The sequence below is a fragment of the Bufo gargarizans genome, chromosome 1, assembly GCF_014858855.1.
Source record: "Bufo gargarizans isolate SCDJY-AF-19 chromosome 1, ASM1485885v1, whole genome shotgun sequence".
Lineage (NCBI taxonomy): Eukaryota > Metazoa > Chordata > Amphibia > Anura > Bufonidae > Bufo > Bufo gargarizans.
Genome location: NC_058080.1, coordinates 279,031,264 through 279,045,309, shown reverse-complemented (window position 1 = coordinate 279,045,309; position 14,046 = coordinate 279,031,264). Strand labels below are relative to the sequence as shown.

Below are 14,046 nucleotides of genomic sequence, written 5' to 3'. Positions count from 1 at the left end.
AATGTACCAGTCCGTATCCAGTGGAATGCTACAATGTATCAGTCCGTATCCAGTGTAATGCTACAATGTATCAGTCCGTATCCAGTGGAATGCTACAATGTATCAGTCCGTATCCAGTGTAATGCTACAAAGTATCAGTCTGTATGCAGTGGAATGCTACAATGTATCAGTCCGTATCCAGTGGAATGCTACAATGTACCAGTCCGTATCCAGTGGAATGCTACAATGTATCAGTCCGTATCCAGTGGAATGATACAATGTATCAGTCTGGATCCAGTGGAATGCTACAATGCATCAGTCTGTATCCAGTGGAATGCTACAATGTATCAGTCCGTATCCAGTGGAATGCTACAATGTATCAGTCTGGATCCAGTGGAATGCTACAATGTATCAGTCCGTATCCAGTGGAATGCTACAATGTACCAGTCCGTATCCAGAGGAATGCTACAATGTACCAGTCCATATCCAGTGTAATGCTACAATGTATCAGTCCGTATCCAGTGGAATGATACAATGTATCAGTCTGGATCCAGTGGAATATTACATTGTATCAGTCTGGATCCAGTGGATTGCTACATAGTACCAGTCCTTATCCTGTGAAATGCTACATTGTATCAGTATGTATGCAGTGGAATGCTACAATGTATCAGTATGTATGCAGTGGAATGCTAGAATGTATCAGTCTGGATCCAGTGGAATGCTACAATGTACCAGTCTGGATCCAGTGGAATATTACATTGTATCAGTCTGGATCCAGTGGAATATTACAATGTATCAGTCTGGATCCAGTGGAATATTACAATGTATCAGTCTGGATCCAGTGGATTGCTACATAGTACCAGTCCTTATCCTGTGAAATGCTACATTGTATCAGTCTGTATGCAGTGGAATGCTAGAATGTATCAGTCTGTATCTAGTGGAATGCTACAATGTATCAGTATGTATGCAGTGGAATGCTAGAATGTATCAGTCTGGATCCAGTGGAATGCTACAATGTACCAGTCCTTATCCTGTGAAATGCTACATTGTATCAGTCTGTATGCAGTGGACTGCTACAATGTATCAGTCTGTATGCAGTTGAATGCTACAATGTATCAGTCCGTATCCACTGGAATGCTACAATGTATCAGTCTGTATGCAGTGGAATGCTACAATGTATCAGTCTGTATCCAGTGGAATGCTACAATGTATCAGTCTGGATCCAGGCTCTTCATGTCTGATTGTCTGTATACTGGATACAAGTGTCATAAACTCTCAGCTGTGAGTAGCAGATCAGGGCTGATATAGATTTAACTAGAATGTTTCCAGTCACTGACAGCCAGCAGAAATTAGAATGAGGAAATTAACTATATGATTCAACCAGTTTGATTGAGTTAAGTAAACAATCAGTTCTGAATGAGGAAAATGTCGTACTACAGATTGTTTCAGACACGTCACCATCAGTGATGACCTGTTCGCCGTGTTCGCCCGCGAACACATGCGGGCTGCCATCTTAAATCACAAGTCCGGCGATGCACAGGTAAGTCCTTACCTGTGCCTGTGCCGTGAGCCGGTCTGAAACAAATGCAGTCACCGGGTGCAGGCAGTTCCGAGAGCAGGCCCCCAGAACTGCTTGCTCCAGATGACCGCATTTGTTTCAGACCGGCTCATGGCGCAGGCACAGGTAAGGACTTACCTGTGCCTCGCCAGACTTGTGATTTAAGATGGCAGCCCGCATGTGTTCGCGGGCAAACACAGTAAACTGGCCATAACTGGTCACCATTTCTTCACTGATTTGACAGAAAACAGCAATGGATGTCTATGCCTTTAATGAGCAGTGTCATGGCAAAAGAGAGAGAATCGAATCCTGAAACTACAGGGAGACTGGCTGAAGAGTGAAAGGCTGTGATTGGCTGCAGGGAGAACGGCTGTAGGAAGAAAAGTTGTAGAGGATGGCTGTAGCAAGGGTGGATGTAGAGAGAATGGCTGTAGTAAGGGTGGATGTAGAGAGAATGGCTGTAGTACGGGTGGCTGTAGTATGGGTGGATGTAGAGAGAATGGCTGTAGTACGGGTGGATGTAGTAAGGGTGGATGTAGAGAGGATGGCTGTAGCAAGGGTGGATGTAGAGAGAATGGCTGTAGTACGGGTGGATGTAGTACGGGTGGATGTAGAGAGAATGGCTGTAGTACGGGTGGATGTAGAGAGAATGGCTGTAGTACGGGTGGATGTAGTAAGGGTGGATGTAGAGAGGATGGCTGTAGCAAGGGTGGATGTAGAGAGAATGGCTGTAGTACGGGTGGATGTAGAGAGAATGGCTGTAGTACGGGTGGATGTAGAGAGAATGGCTGTAGTACGGGTGGCTGTAGTATGGGTGGATGTAGAGAGAATGGCTGTAGTACGGGTGGCTGTAGTATGGGTGGATGTAGAGAGAATGGCTGTAGTAAGGGTGGCTGTAGTACGGGTGGATGTAGAGAGAATGGCTGTAGTAAGGGTGGATGTAGAGAGAATGGCTGTAGTAAGGGTGGCTGTAGTAAGGGTGGATGTAGAGAGAATGGCTGTAGTACGGGTGGCTGTAGTAAGGGTGGATGTAGAGAGAATGGCTGAAGTAAGGGTGGATGTAGAGAGAATGACTGTAGTAAGGGTGGATGTAGAGAGAATGGCTGTAGTAAGGGTGGATGTAGAGAGAATGGCTGTAGTAAGGGTGGATGTAGAGAGAATGGCTGTAGTACGGGTGGCTGTAGTAAGGGTGGATGTAGAGAGAATGGCTGTAGTACGGGTGGCTGTAGTAAGGGTGGATGTAGAGAGAATGGCTGTAGTAAGGGTGGATGTAGAGAGAATGGCTGTAGTACGGGTGGCTGTAGTACGGGTGGCTGTAGTAAGGGTGGATGTAGAGAAAATGGCTGTAGTACGGGTGGCTGTAGTAAGGGTGGATGTAGAGAGAATGGCTGTAGTACGGGTGGCTGTAGTAAGGGTGGATGTAGAGAGAATGGCTGAAGTAAGGGTGGATGTAGAGAGAATGACTGTAGTAAGGGTGGATGTAGAGAGAATGGCTGTAGTAAGGGTGGATGTAGTAAGGGTGGTCGTAGAGAGAATGGCTGTAGTACGGGTGGATGTAGAGAGAATGGCTGTAGTACGGGTGGCTGTAGTAAGGGTGGATGTAGAGAGAATGGCTGTAGTACGGGTGGATGTAGAGAGAATGGCTGTAGTACGGGTGGCTGTAGTAAGGGTGGATGTAGAGAGAATGGCTGTAGTAAGGGTGGATGTAGAGAGAATGTCTGTAGTAAGGGTGGCTGTAGTAAGGGTGGATGTAGAGAGAATGGCTGTAGTACGGGTAGCTGTAGTAAGGGTGGATGTAGAGAGAATGGCTGTAGTAAGGGTGGATGTAGAGAGAATGGCTATAGTACGGGTGGATGTAGAGAGAATGGCTGAAGTAAGGGTGGATGTAGAGAGAATGGCTATAGTACGGGTGGATGTAGAGAGAATGGCTGTAGTACTGGTGGCTGTAGTATAGGTGGATGTAGAGAAAATGGCTGTAGTACGGGTGGCTGTAGTATAGGTGGATGTAGAGAAAATGGCTGTAGTATGGGTGGCTGTAGAGAGAGTGGCTGTAGGGAGAATGGCTGTAGAGAAAGTGCCTGAAGAGAAAGTGGGTGTAGGGAGAATGGATGTAGTAAGGGTAGCTGTAGGAAGAATGGCTGTAAAGAGAGTGGCTGTAGACAGAATGTCTGAAGATAGGGTGGCTGTAGAGAGACTGACTGTTGGGAGAGTGGTTGTAAAGAGAGTGACTGTTGACAGAATGGCTGTAGTAAGGGTAGCTGTAGGTAGAATGGCTGTAGGGAGAGTGGCTGTAAAAACAGTGGCTGTAGGGTGAATGGCTGTACTAATGGTACCTGTATTTAGAATGGCTGAAGATAAAGTGGCTGTAGTAAGGATTGTCATAGGTAGAATGGCTGTAGAGAGATTGGCTGTAGGTAGAATTGCCGTAGAGAGAGTGACTGTAGTAATGATGGTCATAGGTAGAATGGCTGTAGCGAGAATGGCTGTAGGTAGAATGGCTGTGGAGATAGTGGCTGTAGGAAGAATGGCCATAAAGGAAAGGCTGAAGTAGTAGTGGCTGTAGAGAGATTGGCTGCAGGTTCAGTGGCAAGGGTGACTATTGAGTGAATGGCAGTGATTGGCTACAGAGAGAGACTATAGCGAGAATGGCTGTAAGTAGAATATCTGTAATAAAGGTGACTGTGTAGAATGACTATAGAGAGAAATGCTGTATTAGGAGTGTTTGTAGAGAGAATGGCTGTAGAGAGTGGCCATAAAGACAGTGATTGTAGAAAGAGTGGATGTAGAGAGAGCGGCTATAGAGAGAAATTCTGAAGTAAGAGTGGCTGTAGACAGAGTGGCTGTGGGTAGAATGGCTGTAGGTAGAATGGCTGTAGAGAGAGGCTGTAGAGACAGTGGCTGCAGGTAGAATGGATGTAGAGAGTGGCCATAAAGACAGTGATTGTAGAAAGAGTGGATGTAGAGAGAGCGGCTATAGAGAGAAATTCTGAAGTAAGAGTGGCTGTAGACAGAGTGGCTGTGGGTAGAGTGGCTGTAAAGACAGTGGTTGTAGAATAAGTGGCTGTAGAGAGAAATGTTGTAGATAGAGTGGTTGTAGTGAGAGATACTGCAGGTAGAGCTGCTATAGAGATAAATGCTGAAGTAAGAGTGGCTATAGACAGAGTGGATGAAGAGAGAGTGGCTGTTGTAAGGGTTAAAGCAGAATGAGTGACTGCAGGTAGAGGGTATGTAGTGGGAGAGGGTAAATAGTTATACAGAGAGTGGGAGCAATGAGATGGCTTTAGAGAAGGTGGCTGTAGTGACCATGACCACAGAGAGTGTAATAGCAGGGTGAGTGACTATAGGGAACATGATAGCGGGGAGTGTGACTGTAGAGAAGGTGGCAGCGGGCTGAGTGAATGTAGAGAACGTGATAGCGAGGAGAGTAACTGTAGAGAGCGTGGCAGAGGGGTGAGTGACTGTAGAGACTGTGGAAGCAGGGTGAGTGACAGTAGAGAGTGTGGAACAGCGTGAGTGACTGTAGAGAGCGTGGCAGTAAGGTGAGTGACTGTAGAGACTGTGGCAGTAAGATGAGTGACTGTACAGAGCATGAAAGTGGGGTTAGTGATGGTAGAGAGCGTGACAGTAGAGTGAGTAACTGTAGTGAGCGTGGCAGCAGGGTGATTGACTCTAGAGAGTGTGATAGCGTGGTGAGTGATGATAGAAAGTGTGACAGACGTGTTAGTGATGGTGGAGAGTGTGGCTACAGGGTGAGTGACTGTAGAGAGCATGATAGCGGGGTGAGTTACTGTAGATTGCATGGAAGTAGGGTGAGGTACTGTAGAGAGTGTGGCAGTAGGGTGAGTAACTGCAGAGTGCATGGCAGTAGGGTAAGTGACTGTAGAGAGCATTGGAGTCAGGTGAGGGACTGTAGAGAGCATGAAAGTAGGGTGAGTGACTGCAGAGAGTGTGGCAGTAGGGTGAGTGACTGCAGAGAGTGTGGCAGTAGGGTGAGTGACTGCAGAGAGTGTGGCAGTAGGGTGAGTGACTGTAGATAGTGTGGCAGTAGGGTGAGTGACTGTAGAGAGCGTGGCAGTGGGATGAGTGACTGCAGAGAGTGTGGCAGTAGGGTGAGTGACTGCAGAGAGTGTGGCAGTAGGGTGAGTGACTGCAGAGAGTGTGGCAGTAGGGTGAGTGGCTGTAGATAGTGTGGCAGTAGGGTGAGTGCCTGTAGAGAGCGTGGCAGTGGGATGAGTGACTGTAGAGAGCGTGGCAGTGTAGTTAGTAATGGTAGAGAGCGTGGCAGTGGGATGAGTGACTGTAGAGAGCGTGGCAGTGGGATGAGTGACTGTAAAGAGCGTGGCAGTGGGATGAGTGACTGTAGAGAGCGTGGCAGTGGGATGAGTGACTGTAGAGAGTGTGGCAGTGGGATGAGTGACTGTAGAGAGCGTGGCAGTGGGATGAGTGACTGTAGAGAGCGTGGCAGTGGGATGAGTGACTGTAGAGTGCGTGGCAGTGGGATGAGCTTTCTGAGCTGCTGTAGATTTCATTCTGGCGCAGGGACCGCCGGAGGACTGTCTGCGCCTCCTTATAAGTGACATGCCTCCTTCGGCAGTGCCGGTCCCATCGAGAGTAGTGCAGCAGACAGGACACGGGGCCCCGGGGGGGTTCGGCCAGCACTGAGGGCCCCTGCCCTGGGGTCTCTGGTTCACAGCTGCTGGATGGACCTTCTCTGGTCCTAAATGTTTAATGCCCGGATCAGCTCTCGCTGACATCTCCCAGACTCACTTACAGATCAGGACCGCGCTCGCAGTTCTCGGGCCCCATGGAGGACACGCTCGATTGAATTACAACTAATTCACAGATGTAGGGGAGATTGCAGGATCCCACTGACACCTGAGCCAGGAGATTCTCTAAGGGGGATATGTTACAGGTGTCAGGAGAAATTAACCCAATCCCTGCCTGAGGAGAAAACGCAGCTCCCCCTCCAAACAAGACCCCCCCCCCTCCATCACCCACCGTCACTAAACGTATAAAAGAAGAAACAGAAACGCCCTGAAATCTACAGAGAAGGTTCCAGCAAGGAAGGGGTTAATCATCTGAAGAAAAGGATAATTCTGGCAGAGAGGACCTGCAACCCCCCAGAATGAGTTAGTAACTGCAATACTGCCTGCAGCCCCATGTAATACCAGTTCTGGAGCATCCGTTCATACGACTCTGAGTTGTGCCACTCCTCTATTATTCCTTCTAGAAGTCTATGACTTAACAGGGTTTTCCCATCTCAGACAATGGGGACATATTGCTAGGATATGCCCCCATTGTCTCATAGGTGCGGGTGCCACCTCTGGGACCCGCACCTACACTGACATCGGAGCAGGGGCGGTGGTGGCCAGAGGACCCCGGGTTTTCCGGGGGTCCGTCCATCGCCAATCGGTCTCTCCCCATAGAATTAAATGGGAGCACACCGCAGCGCACCCTCTGCTACTTTCAGGGATTCGTTCTCAATGTAGGTCCCAGAGGTGGGACCCGCACCGGTCAGACAATAGGGCATATCCTCCCATAAAGACCCATCTGGGTGACATTATCCAGTTACCACATGTTATCAGTAACATCTTTTTACAGTTCAGCAGCGTTATAAGAAGAGCAGTCCTATGTAAAACCACAGATAACACAGTGATAACTCTCTGAGTACAGATAATGTAGTAGATGTCACCTGCAGTCCTATGTAAAACCACAGATAACACAGTGATAACTCTCTGAGTACAGATAATGTAGTAGATGTCACCTGCAGTCCTATGTAACACCATATATAACATCAGTGACAACTCTCTGAGTACAGATCATGTAGATGTTACCTGCAGTCCTATGTAACACCACAGATAACACAGTGATACCTCTAAGTACAGATCATGTAGTAGATGTTACCTGCAGTCCTAAGTAACACCACAGATAATGCAGTAGATGTCACCTGCAGTCCTATGTAATACCATAGATAGCAAGTAACAACTCTCTGAGTACAGATAATGTAGATGTCACCTGCAGTCCTATGTAACACCACAGATAACACAGTAATAACTCTCTGAGTACAGGTAAAGTAGTAGATGTCACCTGCAGTCCTATGTAACACCACAGATAACACAGTAATAAGTCTCTGAGTACAGATAATGCAGTAGATGTCACCTGCAGTCCTATGTAACACCACAGATAACACAGTAACAACTCTGAGTACAGATAATCTAGATGTCACCTGCAGTTCTATGTAACACCACAGATAACACAGAGATAACTCAGTGAGTACAGATAATGTAGTAGATGTCACCTGCAGTCCTATGTAACACCACAGATAGCAGAGTGATAACTCTCTGAGTACAGATAATGCAGTAGATATCACCTGCAGTCCTATGTAACAACATAGATAACACAGTGATAACTCTCTGAGTACAGATAATGTAGTAGATGTCACCTGCAGTCCTATGTAACACCACAGATAACACAGTGATAGCTCTCTGAGTACATATAATGTAGTAGATGTCACCTGCAGTCCTATGTAACACCACAGGTAACACAGTGATAACTCACTATTACAGATAATGTAGTAGATGTTACCTGCAGTCCTATGTAACACCACAGATAATGCAGTAGATATCACCTGCAGTCCTATGTAACACCACAGATAACACAGTGATAGCTCTCTGAGTACATATAATGTAGTAGATGTCACCTGCAGTCCTATGTAACACCACAGGTAACACAGTGATAACTCACTATTACAGATAATGTAGTAGATGTTACCTGCAGTCCTATGTAACACCACAGATAATGTAGTAGATGTCACTTGCAGTCCTATGTAACACCACAGATAACACAGCGATAACTCTCTGAGTACAGATAATTTAGTAGATGTCACCTGCAGTCCTATGTAACACCACAGATAACACCGTGATATCTCTCTGAGTACAGATAATGTAGTAGATGTCACCTGCAGTCCTATGTAACACCACAGATAACACAGTAATAACTCTCTGAGTACAGATAATGCAGTAGATGTCACCTGCAGTCCTATGTAACACCATAGATAGCACAGTAACAACTCTCTGAGTACAGATAATGTAGATGTCACCTGCAGTCCTATGTAACACCACAGATAACAGTAATAACTCTCTGAGTACAGATAATGTAGTAGATGTCACCTGCAGTCCTATGTAACACTACAAATAACACAGTGATAGCTCTCTGAGTACAGATATTGTAGTACATGTCACCTGCAGACCTATGTAACACCACAGATAGCACAGTGATAACTCTCTGAGTACAGATAATGCAGTAGATATCACCTGCAGTCCTATGTAACAACATAGATAACACAGTGATAACTCTCTGAGTACAGGTAATGTAGTAGATGTCACCTGCAGACCTATGTAACACCACAGATAGCACAGTGATATCTCTCTGAGTACAGATAATGCAGTAGATATCACCTGCAGTCCTATGTAACAACATAGATAACACAGTGATAACTCTCTGAGTACAGGTAATGTAGTAGATGTCACCTGCAGTCCTATGTAACACCACAGGTAACACAGTGATAACTCACTATTACAGATAATGTAGTAGATGTTACCTGCAGTCCTAAGTAACACCACAGATAATTTAGTAGATGTCACCTGCAGTCCTATGTAACACCATAGATAACACAGTAACAACTCTCTGAGTACAGATAATGTAGTAGAGGTCACCTGCAGTCCTATGTAACACCACAGATAACACAGTGATAGCTCTCTGATTACAGATAATATAGTAGATATCACCTGCAGTCCTATGTAACACCACAGAAAACAACGTGATAACTCTCTGAGTACAGATAATGTAGTAGATGTCACCTGCAGTCCTATGTAACACCACAGATAACACAGTGATAGCTCTCTGATTACAGATAATATAGTAGATATCACCTGCAGTCCTATGTAACACCACAGATAACACAGCGATAACTCTCTGAGTACAGATAATGTAGTAGATGTCACTTGCAGTCCTATGTAACACCACAGATAACACAGCGATAACTCTCTGAGTACAGATAATGTAGTAGATGTCACCTGCAGTCCTATGTAACACCACAGATAACACAGTAATAACTCTCTGAGTACAGATAATGCAGTAGATGTCACCTGCAGTCCTATGTAACACCATAGATAGCACAGTAACAACTCTCTGAGTACAGATAATGTAGATGTCACCTGCAGTCCTATGTAACACCACAGATAACAGTAATAACTCTCTGAGTACAGATAATGTAGTAGATGTCACCTGCAGTCCTATGTAACACTACAAATAACACAGTGATAGCTCTCTGAGTACAGATATTGTAGTACATGTCACCTGCAGACCTATGTAACACCACAGATAGCACAGTGATAACTCTCTGAGTACAGATAATGCAGTAGATATCACCTGCAGTCCTATGTAACAACATAGATAACACAGTGATAACTCTCTGAGTACAGGTAATGTAGTAGATGTCACCTGCAGACCTATGTAACACCACAGATAGCACAGTGATAACTCTCTGAGTACAGATAATGCAGTAGATATCACCTGCAGTCCTATGTAACAACATAGATAACACAGTGATAACTCTCTGAGTACAGGTAATGTAGTAGATGTCACCTGCAGTCCTATGTAACACCACAGGTAACACAGTGATAACTCACTATTACAGATAATGTAGTAGATGTTACCTGCAGTCCTAAGTAACACCACAGATAATTTAGTAGATGTCACCTGCAGTCCTATGTAACACCATAGATAACACAGTAACAACTCTCTGAGTACAGATAATGTAGTAGAGGTCACCTGCAGTCCTATGTAACACCACAGATAACACAGTGATAGCTCTCTGATTACAGATAATATAGTAGATATCACCTGCAGTCCTATGTAACACCACAGAAAACAACGTGATAACTCTCTTGAGTACAGATAATGTAGTAGATGTCACCTGCAGTCCTATGTAACACCACAGATGACACAGTGATAACTCTCTGTGTACAGATAATATAGTAGATATCACCTGCAGTCCTATGTAACACCACAGATAACACAGCGATAACTCTCTGAGTACAGATAATGTAGTAGATGTCACCTGCAGTCCTATGTAACACCACAGATAACACAGTGATAGCTCTCTGATTACAGATAATATAGTAGATATCACCTGCAGTCCTATGTAACACCACAGATAACACAGGGATGACTCTCTGAGTACAGATAATGTAGTAGATGTCACCTGCAGTCCCATGTAACACCACAGATAACACAGTGATAACTCTCTGAGTAGAGATAATGTAGTAGATATAACTCGCAGTCCTATGTAGAAACATATATAACACAGTGATAACTCTCTGAGTACAGATAATGTAGTAGATTTCACCTGCAGTCCTATGTAACACCACAGATAACACAGCGATAACTCTCTGAGTACAGATAATGTAGAAGATGTCACTTGCAGTCCTATGTAACACCACAGATAACACAGCGATAACTCTCTGAGTACAGATAATGTAGTAGATGTCACCTGCAGTCCTATGTAACACCACAGATAACACAGTAATAACTCTCTGAGTACAGATAATGCAGTAGATGTCACCTGCAGTCCTATGTAACACCATAGATAGCACAGTAACAACTCTCTGAGTACAGATAATGTAGATGTCACCTGCAGTCCTATGTAACACCACAGATAACAGTAATAACTCTCTGAGTACAGATAATGTAGTAGATGTCACCTGCAGTCCTATGTAACACTACAAATAACACAGTGATAGCTCTCTGAGTACAGATATTGTAGTACATGTCACCTGCAGACCTATGTAACACCACAGATAGCACAGTGATAACTCTCTGAGTACAGATAATGCAGTAGATATCACCTGCAGTCCTATGTAACAACATAGATAACACAGTGATAACTCTCTGAGTACAGGTAATGTAGTAGATGTCACCTGCAGACCTATGTAACACCACAGATAGCACAGTGATAACTCTCTGAGTACAGATAATGCAGTAGATATCACCTGCAGTCCTATGTAACAACATAGATAACACAGTGATAACTCTCTGAGTACAGGTAATGTAGTAGATGTCACCTGCAGTCCTATGTAACACCACAGGTAACACAGTGATAACTCACTATTACAGATAATGTAGTAGATGTTACCTGCAGTCCTAAGTAACACCACAGATAATTTAGTAGATGTCACCTGCAGTCCTATGTAACACCATAGATAACACAGTAACAACTCTCTGAGTACAGATAATGTAGTAGAGGTCACCTGCAGTCCTATGTAACACCACAGATAACACAGTGATAGCTCTCTGATTACAGATAATATAGTAGATATCACCTGCAGTCCTATGTAACACCACAGAAAACAACGTGATAACTCTCTTGAGTACAGATAATGTAGTAGATGTCACCTGCAGTCCTATGTAACACCACAGATGACACAGTGATAACTCTCTGTGTACAGATAATATAGTAGATATCACCTGCAGTCCTATGTAACACCACAGATAACACAGCGATAACTCTCTGAGTACAGATAATGTAGTAGATGTCACCTGCAGTCCTATGTAACACCACAGATAACACAGTGATAGCTCTCTGATTACAGATAATATAGTAGATATCACCTGCAGTCCTATGTAACACCACAGATAACACAGTGATAGCTCTCTGATTACAGATAATATAGTAGATATCACCTGCAGTCCTATGTAACACCACAGATAACACAGGGATGACTCTCTGAGTACAGATAATGTAGTAGATGTCACCTGCAGTCCCATGTAACACCACAGATAACACAGTGATAACTCTCTGAGTAGAGATAATGTAGTAGATATAACTCGCAGTCCTATGTAGAAACATATATAACACAGTGATAACTCTCTGAGTACAGATAATGTAGTAGATTTCACCTGCAGTCCTATGTAACACCACAGATAACACAGCGATAACTCTCTGAGTACAGATAATGTAGAAGATATAACTCGCAGTCCTATGTAACACCACAGATAACACAGCGATAACTCTCTGAGTACAGATAATGTAGTAGATGTCACCTGCAGTCCTATGTAACACCACAGGTAACACAGTGATAACTCACTATTACAGATAATGTAGTAGATGTCACCTGCAGTCCTATGTAACACCACAGGTAACACAGTGATAACTCTGTGAGTACAGATAATGTAGTAGATGTCACCTGCAGTCCTATGTAACACCACAGGTAACACAGTGATAACTCTCTGAGTACAGATAATGTAGTCGATGTCACCTGCAGTCCTATGTAACAGCACAGATAACACAGTGATAACTCACTATTACAGATAATGTAGTAGATGTCACCTGCAGTCCTATGTAACACCACAGGTAACACAGTGATAACTCTCTGAGTACAGATAATGTAGTAGATGTCACCTGCAGTCCTATGTAACACCACAGGTAACACAGTGATAACTCACTATTACAGATAATGTAGTAGATGTCACCTGCAGTCCTATGTAACAGCACAGGTAACACAGTGATAACTCACTATTACAGATAATGTTGTAGATGTCACCTGCAGTCCTATGTAACACCCGACAGACCAGTGTTCTTACCTTGAGAGTCTCCTCTGAGAGTGCGCACTCACCTGGCAGGAGGCAGAGACAGCAGCACAGTATGGGCTGCAGTCTCATAATGAACAGCATGTATTGTGGAGTTCCTCCTGATTTTTGGGGGGTTCAGGTCATGGAAGGGTCATGGTTTCTGGGTTCCAGGTGACCCCAGGATCGGCGCCGTGCCCTGTGTAGTGGTCACCTCTGCAGCATCTCTGAGTCTGGTGCTCGGGGTGTCAGTCTGGAGCGCAGTCTTCACACCTCCTCCCTCTCCGCTCCTCCTCACTGTCTCTTGTGTATCATACAGAAGCCTCTCTCATATATGGTTTATTTCATGGCTGTGTGTTCAATGTGACAACCATCAGTGTGCAGTCTCTTCATCCTGTGCAGTCACTGTGTGCAGTCTCTTCCTACGACATCACTAAAAGGGGCCCTGTGCCCTTGTTGCTTCACTGTCTGCAGTCTCTTCATCCTGTGCAGTCACTGTGTGCAGTCTCTTCATCCTGTGCAGTCACTGTGTGCAGTCTCTTCATCCTGTGCAGTCACTGTGTGCAGTCACTGTGTGCAGTCTCTTCATCCTGTGCAGTCACTGTGTGCAGTCTCTTCATCCTGTGCAGTCACTGTGTGCAGTCTCTTCATCCTGTGCAGTCTCTGTGTGCAGTCTCTTCATCCTGTGCAGTCACTGTGTGCAGTCTCTTCATCCTGTGCAGTCACTGTGTGCAGTCTCTTCATCCTGTGCAGTCACTGTGTGCAGTCTCTTCATCCTGTGCAGTCACTGTGTGCAGTCTCTTCATCCTGTGCAGTCACTGTGTGCAGTCTCTTCAGCCTGTGCAGTCACTGTGTGCAGTCTCTTCAGCCTGTGCAGTCAC

The 14,046-nt window shown here is 44.9% G+C and overlaps 1 protein-coding gene across 1 annotated transcript in view; it reads right to left on the bottom strand.

Annotated features, from left to right (window-relative positions):
* CHRNA10 (cholinergic receptor nicotinic alpha 10 subunit) overlaps nt 1-13,291 on the bottom strand; it is a 32,926-nt gene extending 19,635 nt beyond the window's left edge. The window contains exon 1 of the mRNA XM_044277948.1: nt 13,213-13,291. Within this exon, the coding sequence (XP_044133883.1) occupies nt 13,213-13,270 (58 nt within the window). The 5' untranslated portion in view covers nt 13,271-13,291. The remainder of the gene's footprint in view (nt 1-13,212) is intronic.
* Between the last annotated feature and the right edge of the window lie 755 nt (nt 13,292-14,046).